This window comes from Pezoporus occidentalis, unplaced genomic scaffold (assembly GCF_034315485.1).
Source record: "Pezoporus occidentalis ecotype Australia unplaced genomic scaffold, CSIRO_AGI_Poc_V1 ctg57, whole genome shotgun sequence".
NCBI lineage: Eukaryota > Metazoa > Chordata > Aves > Psittaciformes > Psittacidae > Pezoporus > Pezoporus occidentalis.
This window is the reverse complement of record NW_026915910.1, coordinates 2520097-2533498: the sequence shown is the minus strand read 5'-3', so window position 1 is coordinate 2533498 and position 13402 is coordinate 2520097. Positions and strand designations below refer to the sequence as shown.

At 41.4% G+C, this 13402-nt stretch overlaps 1 protein-coding gene across 2 annotated transcripts in view; it reads left to right on the top strand.

Moving 5' to 3' along the window:
- CD2AP (CD2 associated protein) overlaps positions 1-13402 on the top strand; it is a 90787-nt gene that overhangs the window by 39766 nt on the left and 37619 nt on the right. For both annotated transcript variants that reach the window (XM_062638452.1, XM_062638453.1), the window contains exons 3-4: positions 8148-8301; positions 11997-12097. In XM_062638452.1, coding sequence (XP_062494436.1) covers positions 8148-8301; positions 11997-12097 — 255 coding nt within the window. The remainder of the gene's footprint in view (positions 1-8147; positions 8302-11996; positions 12098-13402) is intronic.

The following is a 13402-nucleotide window of genomic DNA, read 5'->3' as shown; positions in this document are numbered from 1 at the left end:
CAGCCTTCCAGTATCTGAATGGGGGATACAGGGACGCTGGAGAGGGACTCTTCATTAGGGGCTATAGTGATAGGACAAGGGGTAACGGGTTCAAACTTAAATAGGGGAAGTTTAGATTGGATATAAGGAAGAAGTTCTTTACTATGAGGGTGGTGAGGCACCGGAATGGGTTGCCCAGGGAAATTGTGAATGCTTCATCTCTGTCGGTGTTCAAGACCAGGTTGGATGGAGTCTCGAGTGACATGGTTTAGTGTGAGGTGTCCCTGCCCATGGCAGAGGGGGTGGAGTTAGATGATCTTAAGGTCCTTTCCAGCCCAAACTATTCTATGATTCTGTGATTTGAGTAAATGGTGTGCTCTATGGAGGAACTACAGCAAAATTGTTCCTATAGCAGTATGTTTCTGTAGCTGCTGTGAAAACTGCTAGGGATTGATGTCAGCCGGAAGCCTTTTTCCTAACCTTAGTCTTGAACAGACATGCCTTTGACTGGGGCATACAAAAGTCAGAATATGAAGCAATTTCATTTTTCAAAGAGGCAAAGCTATGAGGCATGATGCTGCTTTGCTGTTGCTTCAGCCTGAGCATGGGTCAGCGCTTAAAAATAAACCCAGTGATTTACTGTTAAAGAGTCCCTGCTTGGCCATAAATCAGGCCAAAAAGAAAAATCAACCCATGACCATGTTAATCTGCCCAGGAGGTAATTTGTCTCCTAAACCAAGACAAGTTAGTGTTCTTCAGATGGTAAGTACTTTCATCCTTAAAGTGATTTATTTCTATTTTCAAGAATAATGTTTAATTCTCTGGAGAATCAGGGTCAGCTTGTGACCTCTCCCAGCTGAGCTTTCCTGTTGAGAAGTGGAACCTGCTGTGACCTCCTGAATGCTCCAGGGAAGGAGCTTGGGATCTTCACAGCTAGTTTGGTTCATAAGTTTTCTTGATCTGTCCCTTCAGTTCAGGGCAAGTGTGGCAAAGGAATGAGGCAGACAGGAATAGCTGCAAATTATTAATATTTCTTTCTTTGCCTTTATTAAATATTTAGCCTCTGTGGGCACCTGCATTGAGGATGAGAAAACAAGTCCTCTATTCAAGGAGGAGACACTGGCGAAATGAAAGGATATTTTAGGCTTAAGAAACTGGAGCTGTTAAAGCCACCCTGTGCCTTCCTGTGTCCTGCTGTAACTGAAATTGTGAATGTGAGAAGTAACTGGTGCTAAAATAATTAGCAATGTGAAGATTTTTACCTTCTAGGAGCCACGGTGTTTCACTGCACTTGAACAGATTATGGCCGACTCTTACCTGTATGCAACTGTACAGATTTCTATATGTATTTATATAAAGTTGCACACATGTGTTACTTTTCAGTGACAAGCTTTTTAGTTTTGTAGGCTTTGAGGGGAAGATATACACTTGTATACACAGACCTATGGCCTGTAGATCTATCACAAGCTTCCAATTCCTCTCTTCTCTAAAACAGTGACAAGTTCAGTTCTGATTTCCTTATTTCCAGTAAAAAGAATAATCATAAACTTAATTTGCCAGTCCATAGGTTCTTCATTGCTTTTCTGATGCGAAAGGAGATGAGATACTCATATGTGAGGGCTCAGTCATTTACCTCTGTGTATTCTTCATCTCAACATCTTTTAGAGGTTGAGACCATTTTGTGCTGCTTGATATTGCTTTAAAGTGTACTCAGTCAGTAATAGAAATGCTTTTGTACAAGCTGATGTTTCCTAGTTTACCGTGGAACTAATGTAATAAGTCTACAGATTATTCTTGGTATAATATAGGAGGAGATGCCAACTGAAGTCTTAATATTTATGCTTGAAGAATCTAGCTAAGGATTTAGGTTTGCTGGATCGTTTCGCTTTGCCTTGTAATTCAGGAATAGACTTCATATTTACAACCATCTATTTATTCCTCGTGTCCTTCCAAGTGATCTGACCTGCTTTCTCTTTCTCCACTGCCCTGCTGATTTTAGTGCTCTTTTCTTCTGCTGAGGGAGGCAGGGAGGATCATGCCATGCCTGCTGGAGCCTTGTGTGGGCAAGCAGCTGATGGTGGAAAGGCTGCTTGCTTGCTTGCTAGCTTAAAATAGGTCAGGAATGCCTGCTTATTTGTTTAAAAGACATCATAAGGGTGTAGATGTTAGGTTTTGTCTGCATGTAAGGAAGAATAAGTCTTGTTTCACATTGCTGTATTTCAGTGGTTTTTTTTTTTTTGAGATTTTCTATGTAAATATATAAATTTCCCTGAGAAATCATTAAACTGTGACAGGTACAATTAAAACAGCTTTAATGCCCTTAAGATCAGCACAAGGTTTTTTTTGTACACATTTTTGTATATCTGCCTGTAGCAATTTCGACAAAATTGTTGTGAAATGTGTCTAGTGGAGATCATGAAAACTTCAAGCCTTTATGACTTGTGCTGTAGTTTGCAACAGAAGGAGTGGGTGGTTGAGTGTCTTATGCCAATAGACAGTCTGTAGTGACCTTATACTGCCAAGTCATAAATGCATAAAATCTGTGTTGCTAATGGAAACACTGACAAGGCTTGAACTGCAGTGGACTCCCATCATAAAAATATTAAATTTTCCAGCTGCAGTTAATGTCAGATTTTCACTTTGGTTTTGCTGGCTGGCAGCTGTTGTGGCCTCATCTCAGAACAAGCTGAAGTGCTCTGGTGGTTTTTGTTGGTATTATCACAGCACAGTCTCTCTCTGATAGTTTGGATATGTGAGACTGACATAAAACCAAACAAAAACAAAGAAAGAAAAATACCTTACTTGTGAAGCCAATGAATAGGAGTCTTGGGCATGTTTAGGTTGGTTATAGTGGTACCCAGGAGATGAGACCTGTGGGCAGTGTCATTTGCCAGCCACTGAAAATCAAGCCAGCTGTTTGGACAGACATGTAAGAATTGCAATCTCTTATTAACATTTAGTGTTAATTGTAGACTCTTATTACTGGGGGAATGGTTTTAAGCTGAAAGGTGGTAGATTTAAATTAGATATTAGGAAAAAATTCTTCCCTGTGAGAGTCATGAAACACTGGCACAGGTTGGCCAGGTTGAATGGGGTCTGAGCAACCTGGTCTAGTGAAAGGTGTCCCTGCCCGTGGCAGGGGGGTGGAACTAGGTGGTCTTGAAGGTCCCTTCCAACCAAAACCATTCTGTGATTCTGTAATTAATAGGTCATTTATTAATGTTTGCATCAATTAGTGGCAGTTTTCAGAGATCCAGACTGGTGTCTTGTTTCAAAATCACTTCTTTTGTAAAATATTAACATGTCCAAAAGCTCAGAGTCATAACAGTGATGCTCAGGGTGAAGCTGTTGGCAGTGTGATAGGTGCTTTTTAGATTGTATCTTAGTTTCTTACTGTTTGAGGACTGATGTGACATACAGGTTGTGGTATAGTGGACCATATGCAAGTACAGAGACCAGTGATTCCTGAATTTGCTTTAACTTGGTTTGGCTATAATGTGGTTTTTAATGCCCTGGGGAAGGATAATTAATGCTGTAGTTCCTCTTAAACAAGAAATATGTATGTGTATGTGTGTGTGTGTGAAATATCGCTTGCTTTACGAGTTTGTTCTAAAGAGCAGTAGGTTAAATATGGAAAATGCAGTTGCTGGCTTATCCATGCACTGCGTCCTAACCCCTTCTTCTGTAATTCTTTGTCAAAACTAGATTTGTCACTAGCTGCTGTAGCAGTAGACTCCTGTGTGGCTGTTTTTCCTTCTTGTTGCAAAGCACCTTCATGTGATGCTACAGTCAGAGTACTTTCTGATAGAGGAAGCAAAATGTCACTGTTGTCTGATTGAAGCAAGGCTAGTATCTGTCCATTACCCAGGTCTGTTCATTGTAAATCTGATTGGTTTGCAGCTCTGCTGCTGTAGTCACCTTGATCTTTTCCTTGCATCCTCTTTTCTTTTGTATATCTCAGATTAGGACGGCTTCTCCTAAGTGCATATTCAAGTGTTCAACTTTCATAGTCTGTTGCTACCAGTCTCTCTGTGTCTGACCATTCTGTCTTCTACTGACAAAATTCTTCATCAATAGGTCTTCAGCCTTTGAATCTGACTGCAAGATTACTCACAGAATTATTTTAGATCTTTTTAATCTATACTTTCTATTCAAATTTGCCATTGCTAGTCTTATGTTAAGCTTCTGAGAGTTTCCTACCCATCACTACTTCGATTACTGACTTAAGCCTGGCAAAAAAGATGCTTGCTCAAGCATTCCTCTGTCCGTTTTTAGAATCATAGAATAGTTAGGGTTGGAAAGGACTTTAAGATCATCTAACTCCACCCCCCCGCCATGGGCAGGGACGCCTCACACTAAACCATGCCACCAAAGGCTCTGTCCAACCTGGCCTTGAACACCGCCAGGGATGGAGCATTCACAATTTCCCTGGGCAACCCATTCCAGTGCCTCACCACCCTTACAGTAAAGAACTTCTTCCTTATATCCTATCTAAACTTCCTCTGTTTAAGTTTTAACCCATTACCCCTTGTCCTGTCACTACAGTCCCTAACGAAGAGTCCCTCCCCAGCAACCTTACAGGCCCCCTTCAAATACTGGAAGGCTGCTATGACATCTCCACGCAGCCTTTTCTTCTCCAGGCTGAACAGCCCCAACTTTCTCAGCCCGTCTTCATATGGGAGGTGCTCCAGTCCCCTGATCATCCTTGTGGCCCTCCTCTGGACTTGTTCCAGCAGTTCCATGTCCTTTTTATGTTGAGGACACCAGAACTGCACACAATACTCCAAGTGAGATCTCACAAGAGCAGAGCAGAGGGGCAGGATCACCTCCTTCGACCTGCTGGTCATGCTCCTTTTGATGCGGCCCAGGATACGGTTGGCTTTCTGGGCTGCGAGTGCACACTGAAGCCGGCTCATGTTCAATTTTCTCACTGACCAAGACCCCCAAGTTCTTCTCTGCAGGGCTGCTCTGAATCTCTTCTCTGCCCATCCTGTAGCTGTGCCTGGCATTGCTCCAGCCCAGGTGTAGGACTTTGCACTTGACCTTATGAAATTTAACCATGACACACCTCGGTCTTCAGTCTTTTGTAGTGGTCATTGCTTTTGTCTCAAATTGTTCCCTGTTGTTTGTAACCTGTCAATTACTTTGCTGCCTTTGATATTACCTCTGAATTTAAAAGTGTGTTGCCTGTTTACTTCAAATTACTGGTGAAGGTGATGTTTACCTTACAGCTTGTTCTAGCGCTTTGAAGTAATGTGTGGTTTTGTTTTTTGTTGTTTGTTTTTTTTTTTTCTTTTAATAAATAAAGAAAAGAGGGAGGTGGTATTTTTCACCAGACTGCCACTGTATGCCATCCCCATTTCCCTTTTGCATCTCTTGCTTTTCACAAATTTATTGAAGCAGCTTCTTCTAAAGTCTTGTGTGAAGTGCAGATCCAGGATAGGAGCCTGGAGCTGACTCCACCAGCAAGTGTTACGACTAAGAAACTGGTTAACTGGGGAGGTGTTAGCTCCTGGAGCAGCTGGAAGATTTTGGAGGCCGTATAAATTGCATGGCAAAAGATTATAATTTAGAAAATTCAGGGACAGAGCCACCCTAGGCAAGTTTTCAAGCACCAATATGTTTTTCAGTTGTGCAGAATGGTCTTGCAGTAAGGCAGCTTGAAGGGTGTTTTGGAGGTGGAGCACTTCTCAGCTGTTTGTCAGACTTGCAAATAACTGGACAATAAACAGCAGTAAGACTGAGAATGACAGTCTTTGAAATGTAAAATGTCTGCTTGAATGGGAGGTAGACCAGATGCTGTGCTTTCCTGGTGTTTTGGGGGGGAAGGGGGCTTCACTTGGAAGATGGATCTAAGCAGAGCTAAGATCTCCAGGGCAGAAGTCCTGGAGACGGTGAGTAACAGCAGGAACTACTCACATTTTCTGAAAAGCTTTTTTTATATAATGTAGGTGAGTGGGAGGAAAAATTGTGCTGCCTGTAGTCTTGCTTATTCTACTTGCTTTACTCTTTTGGGAAATAGGAAGGTGCTTTGGACTATTTCGCTAGAGGTTTTCAGTAAGTTTGAAAGCATCAGTAGCTTTCCAGACCACTCAGTTTTTCAGCTGGACAGCTGCTCTAAGTAGCCCAGGGTTTAATGTTCCAGAGAGCACCATATAAGTCCTGGTATATGTTTCTCATGTTTTTGGCATTTCACCAATTCATGGATTCTGTTGTTTTAAAGCTCACATTCACATAACATTAGTAAGCATATATATATATGCATTGCCAATATTGTTTTCAAATATTATTTTATTGCAGCTACAGCTGCAGTAACCAGTGGAGCTGTTAACCAGTGGCTGCTGGTGGTGGATGCAAGAATTGTTCTGAACTGGATCACAAAGAGTCCTTATGGGTGCTTGCTCGCCTCAAGACATTGTACTGCTGCAGGGAAAAAGCTGATGGGCTTTGAGGGTCTTGCTAAGCACACAGGTGCATGAGATTCAGTGGATGTAACAGTTGGGTTTTCAGAAAGTCTTTGAAGCTCTCCAAGTTACTGAAGGAATGAAGTTGCTGTGGAACTGAAGAAAGATTTTTTTTTTTTTTTTTTTTTAAATGGGTTGGAAGATACTTAAAGAATAAGAAGCAAAGGACTTATCACTAATTTGTCAGGGTAGAGAAGAGTCGGCAATGGGATCCTGCAGGCTGTGGTACTAGCTTTGTTCAGCAATGTCGTGGTTTAAACCTAGCCAGTAACTCAGAACGTTGCAGCTGTTCGCTCATTCCCCCACCTTCTTCCTCCCCAGCTCCTGGAAGGATGGAGAGGAGAATTGAAAGAACAATGTGCAGTGACAGCCCAAAACACCAGCAGGATGCAGGTGTCATCAGATGTGCTGAAACCAATATGGGGACAAGCAGCTAGAAAGTTAAGGGGATGGAGCCGCTGCCTGGAGAGACTGGGGCTGACAACACTAGGAGTCTTCAGTTGAGAGGGTGAAGCCAAGGGGGAATATGATAAAGGTTTACACAGCCATGAAGGTAGTGATAAACTAAATGCAGTGATGGGGAGCATGCACTGGGGCTAGTAAAGTGGCAGCTTAACGCAGATGAGAGGAGCTTCTCTAAGTAGCAGAGGGTGAATATCTGATGCCTATCCCTAAGGAAGCTGCAGAGGCAGCCTGGACCGTGGGTACAAAAAGGGATTAGACAGCTTTGTCTGCAGACCTGAAAGGGAGAATGGAGAGGATGTATCTCCTTAATGAAGCCCTTACGGATGCTCTGGGAACGAGGGAGGGTCTGGGTTGCAGGCTAGCTCTCTAAAGAGCATCTGGGATTGCAGCTGCTGAGAGCTGCTGTGCTCTAGATGGGCCATTGATCTGACTTAATGGGTTTCTTCTTGTGCAAAGTGATGACTTCCTTCTTTCAGAGGATCAGTTCTCTGGTGGAATCTCATTTAACGACCTCATGCAGCAGAGTAAGTGCTGTGTACAGTGCCTTTCCTGTCAAGAACTGATGCTTTCTTGTTTTTAGGCTTCTTAGTCTTAGCACATTCAGTTCCAATCCTAACACCTTAATTTAGAAAGATAGGAAGGTGGGAGACAATTATGAGAAAAATGGTCTGTTACTTTCCTCTTACACCTTTCCTCTCAATTCCTCCCACTCTGCTTCTTGTATCTCACTTTTTTCCACTCATGTCTTTCAGCAGTACGATTGCATCTTTTCTGTAACAAAAACCTTTGAGCTTTCTGAAGCAGAGATGATTGCCTAATATATTTTTATATATTACAATATTTTATTTAGTGCCCTATCCTATGGGTCTGTCACTGAAGTAATCTTTATATTATTAAAAAGGTTTTCAAATATAAGCTGTGACTTAAGAGCTGTAATAGGAGACTTTTGGGCTCAAAGCTACTTAGGGTTGGAGTGGATGGCTAAAGTACTGCCTGTTTCTCAGTTTTCTCAGCACATTAGCTTAGTTGTTTACTAACATGATTGTATGGAAGGGTTAAGTTTATTTTAAGGCCTTTAGTACGTTTAGTTGCAGGATACCATGGGTTTTTGAGTATAAGACATCAGTACACACCAGATGGTAAGTACCTGAAATCTGTTAGCCTATGGAGTACCTGTCTAAAAGTATTGACCTCTTGATAATTTCAGTGGCCTCTCAGTCTTTTAAATCTCTGTTTCAGGAAGTTAAGAAGGATGTAGAACCCAAGGATGATGCTGTACCAGTCAGGCGAGAGAAAGCTGGCAATGTAGCCAGTCTTGTGCAGCGTATGAGCAGCTATGGGCTTCCAGCAGGAGGATTTCAGCCTCATCCCCCATCCAAAAGCTTCAAGAAGAGTATGTAGTCTTTCCAATTCCTTTAATTGTGTAAACTGCTGATGTGCATTTTTTTTTTCTTTTAATAAACATGAATTATTTGATGTCTGACTTTGTTTTAAGATTGTATGGAAAACTAGAGACATAGGAGGAAAAGCTTTGATTCTAAGCAAATTCTGCTTCTGGATGCATGGGCAGAAAACTTACATGTACTCCTCAACAGCAGCAATAAGGATGAATTTTCCTGGGAGCAGGATTTAGCCCTTTCCACATTCCAGAGACTTGATCTGTAACTTCATGTGAGCTGTGCTTGTATTGTGTCAGGTACCTGAGTGAGAACTGAAGGTCTCTTCATGATAATCAAAAATCTTCCTCTGGATGTTTCTTTTAAGCATAGAAGTTTTGCTGGGAATTCAGGGTTTTGTGACAAGGAAACATTCTGCAGTTCAAGTTCCTCTTGTTTGGTAGGCTTGCTTTTAGTGTGAAATAAGGTGGAGTTGGTGTCAAAGAAAAATTATGGTGGCCTTCCTTTGGTTGTAACTGCAGCCCTCAGGATGGTCAGGAGTACAGACTTAGTACTTCTCTATGTGTGGTCTTCTACATTTTAATGCCTGTATTTAAATGAAGGTGACTAAAATCTTGAGCAGAAAACTTAGTGTTCCCTGCATCCAGAAAATTGACCTGTTATTTATATTTAGACACTTCAGTCTTAAAAGAGACACTGCTTTAAATTACTCTGGCTTCCTTTCTCTTACAAGGGATCGCAAACATTTACAATTTAAGCTTTCTTTAAAAGAAAGAATTCAGAATTTACTGTTTCTGGTATGTTTATACTTTGAAGTTTTGCCCATGAAAGGAGAAGAACCTCTAGTTGTCTTTTAAATCCCTAAATGGGACCATCAGATTAACACATTTGTTGAAACCATCTTCTAGGCAACAAAGGATATTACCTTAAAAATCACTTTTAGTGCCTCTGATTTCTATATGCATATTTGCAGCAGGACTTAAGTGCCTGTTAGATGTTTGCATCAGCAGGCTTTTAAAAATCTATCCTGAAAGATTAATGCTGTTCCTAGCCTAATGCAACAAGGCTCTGAAAGGGAATCAACATGATCCTTATCCGTCCTTCCAACTAGGATTCCATGATTCTATGAAGATAATCTGATACTAGTTCAGAGGTTGCCTACTCATTCTGCTTGTCTCCGAAACCCTGGAATGATCTCATACACAGCATGTCTTGTGCTGGTGTCTGTGGCCAGGGTAATAGGTAAAACCTGGGTCTCAAACTCTGCAGTTCTCTGGCTAGTTTCATTCTCCTAAAAGAAAATGGTGTTCAAGTACCTTACTTTAAGGACACAACTGTTTACTTGGTGCAATGACAGTCTCTGTGTTTCCATTTTACTTGCTGTTCGCTCTTTGCTGGAAGACTGTTTAAACAGCTCCTGCAGATCCTGTTTGCTCCGTACCTGGGCAATCATTCACTCCCTTCAAAAGGTTCCCAGTGCTTTGTTGTCTTCCTGTTTCTGGTTCCTAACCTGGGGAAATGAGGTTTACAATGTTAAAAACTAAGTTAAGCTTCTTTGGTGGGGAGTTGCCAGTGTGCAGTGAGGTAGGTTGTCTCTGCCTGGGGGCATCCTTTGTGATTTTTTTCTCATATGTAGCTCTCTTGGGTATTTTATATCAGCTGGGTAGTAAGCTGCAGGCTCTATTCCTCTCAGTTAGATAGCCGCCTTTATTCGCAAAAAGGAAAATACAGGAGGTGTGTTAAATTACAGTAAGAAAGGGATGAATTTGGTTTACTCCATACAAAACAAAACCTGAAGCCAGACAAGTTGTTTTGGAAACAATTGCTTGAGGGCTTGCAGCGCAGTAGTCCTGCAGCACCATGTGAGGCTGAAGTGGTGTTTTCCAAGCAGATTGGTTAGCTTTCTAGGTTAGTCTAGGGATTTTCAAAACTGGAAGGCAGTACTTCCTGAACTATATACCACTGAAGTCAGACCTCGAGTGAGAGTGAGTTCTGCAGGTGAAACGCATATGTGGGTTTGGTTTCTCCCCCTCTTCATGTAGCTAGAACTACAATATGAAAAGGAATGCCGAGATCAGATTTATACCAAATGGCCATGGCTTTTCAGTTTGCCTTTTTCTCTGGTATCAGTTAATCTCATACAAAGGAGGAGCCCTGAAAGCATTGTAAGAGGTAGTAAAGGCCAGTGAACCATTTATTGCAATTACTGTTAACCTAACAATCCTTCTGGGCTAATGTATGAGTTTCAGTGGATTTAAAAGAAGGGTGTATTAGGTGGGCAATTATGTGTTACTAGAAATAACCCATAGAGCTTCATTCTCCTGGTTTATTTGCTTCCTGCCCCTTTTATGTTCTTTAGAGCACAGACCATATACCAGCATGTAGAAAATTCTTGATTTGGTGAGCCTTCTGTCAGAAATTTTAGATGCTGAATATTATTCAGATGCCTGGTGTATTTTGTACTGAGGATGCTGGGTAAGGTGGTCTTCTAAATGACTTCGGACTTTCAGTGCTGTTATAATAAGACAAGGATCGATCTTGGAGGAAGTATTTGTGTTCTGAAATGTTTTTACCCAGCTAATCTTAATTGCTGAAGTTTGAGTATGGAAGGAGGGCGAAGTATTAAGAGAGTATGGAAACTATACATCTTCTACAAGCTTAAGCTTTGCCACTTCAAGCATATATTTCATATATTCACTAAAAGTGTGGCAGATTTATTTTTAAGGAGTTTAGAGATCCTGTGTGGGTCATAGCACAGAATGACAGTTGCCTTCAAAATCATTCTGGCTGCTCTGTTGTGGAAAAGGTCTGAAGGCATGGCTGCTCCTTTGAAGGAGAGCTCTCTGGGTTCAGTGTTAGCGTTGCTCCAGGGTATGTGCAGAGTAAATGGGCAATTGTAGATTCACACCACTTTGGCTGGAGGGTTTGTTGGAAGCCACATCAATGCTCTCCTCTCTTGGGATGTCACTTTGTCTTTTTGCTGCCTGTGAGGCTTTAATGTTATGTGGTAAACATCTAAAGACTGCACTGTATTTTAATTTTGCCTTTGTTAAGCACTGCTAATTGAAGCTTAGGTTGAATTCTCAACTCCATCTTGGTACTGAGAAAAGGGAGGGGTTTTGCATTGACAGATAAAAATGAGTTTGGATTTTGAAATATGAGCCAAGCAAATGTTAGCATTACCTCAGAGCTGTAGTTAGAAAAGTCTTTGTTAGAGGACAGAAAGGCTGTTGGCATTTCCCTGTTGTGCAGAACAAAACGTGTTACTTCTTTCAAGGATTGCTTAAGACTGGAGCTCAAATTTGCACGTTTTCTTCCAAGCAGGTGCTAACACTGCAGCTGGCAGTGGCTGTCATTCCTGCAGATTATGCTCAGGAAACACCTTGAAAAATCATTGTAGTGGGGTGTTTATCTGACCTGCTTGTGTGAACATGTTTTCTATAGCATGTTTGTAACTGGCAGCATAGTGCTGGTTTGTAATCGGCAGTCTGTGAAGCTCCATGATTTTCAAGGTCTAAGATATGGCTTGCTAGCCTAAAGTGACACAGGCAAGCTGGAAAACCAGCAGCAAAATCTGCATAGCTGTTTGGGTTGGTTTGTGGGTCTCCTGGTCAGATGTGATCCTCAGGAGATGAAGAAATCTAGTTTTCCTTTGCAAGAGTTCTTACTTTTGCAATTTCCTTTGATTCAGGGTCAAAGAAGCGGCAGTGTAAAGTGCTCTTCGAATATGTCCCACAGAATGAGGATGAGCTGGAACTCAAGCTGGGGGATGTGATTGACATCAATGAAGAGGTAAGCTGTTTTACAGAGCTGATAGTCTCTTTATATGGCCAAAAGTCAAATTGCTTCTCTGATCAAATGAATTGCAAGAATGTTAGAAGAATGACATGGGGATTAGTGTTTTTTAAGCTAAATTTAGGAGTTCTTTCAGTATCTAATCCTAAATCAATGAATGCTAGATGTTAGGAGGAGCATTTGATCATCACAGCAATAAATTATCTGTTACAGTTTCCTTTTTCAAAAGACTTTTACAGTTCTTTGGCCTTGTTTGTGATCCTGTTCTTTAGGATGCTAATGCTAAAACTGTTCCTTTAAGTTGACATACTCTTAACTCAGTTTAGGTGAAAAATGTTATTTGACCTGACTTTTCCAGTCTTGTGCTTTATTGCAAACTCATTGAAGCTTTGAACTGATGTAGTAACAGTATTCAGCACAGAAGCCTGTATCTGTAATACGATATACATCAGCCACTTGCACAAAAATATGGAGCATACAAATGTACTCAACAACATGTTATTTTTCTATTGCCTTCCTTTTTCACTGGGTAAGAAATACAGTTAAAGATATATCTTGATGTTCAGACTGTGATGGCAATGGTCCTCTGTATTTGAGTAGGGGTTTAGGGTGGAGGTTTCTTTTCCAACCTACATGCATCCTTGGTATCTGTTCCATTCAATAGCAACTTGCTCTATTCAATAGCAACTTGTGTTGTGGGAAGCTTTTGAATATGTAGGAAGAGTGCCTCTTACAAGAGTGAAATCTGTCAGGGAGCCTGCGGAAGAGACCAGAGTGATTGTGGAAGGAACCTTTCCAGAGCTAGGTGGAAAGCTTCTGTGAATGCTCCATCCCTGGTGGTGTTCAAGGCCGGGTTGGACGAAGCCCTGGGTGGCATGGTTTAATGTGAGGTGTCCCTGCCTATGGCAGGGGGACTGGAACTAGATGATCTTAAGGTCCTTTCCAACCCTAACTATTCTATGATTCTGTGGCAGGCTCTGACTTTCACTGCACCATCTCTTCTCACTGCCTTCCTGAGGGTCTGCGGAAGGAGGTTTCTTCCTGGTGATGTGTTTGACAGTCCTTTTTAAGTAGCTTTATGAGACTGTTTTTCATATTCATGACATCTTTTGAAGAGAGTATTAATTCTTCAGGATCCTGACATTTACCAGGAAGGACTCTTCCGTTCTCTTAACAAGGAAGAAGTCATGTCTTTAGATGCATTTGTGCTAATGGTTTATAGAACTGAATAAACAGAGCGAGTGACTTGTAAAACCTGCTCATCAAAATCACAGATTCATAAGGAACAGTGTGAGTGGGTGT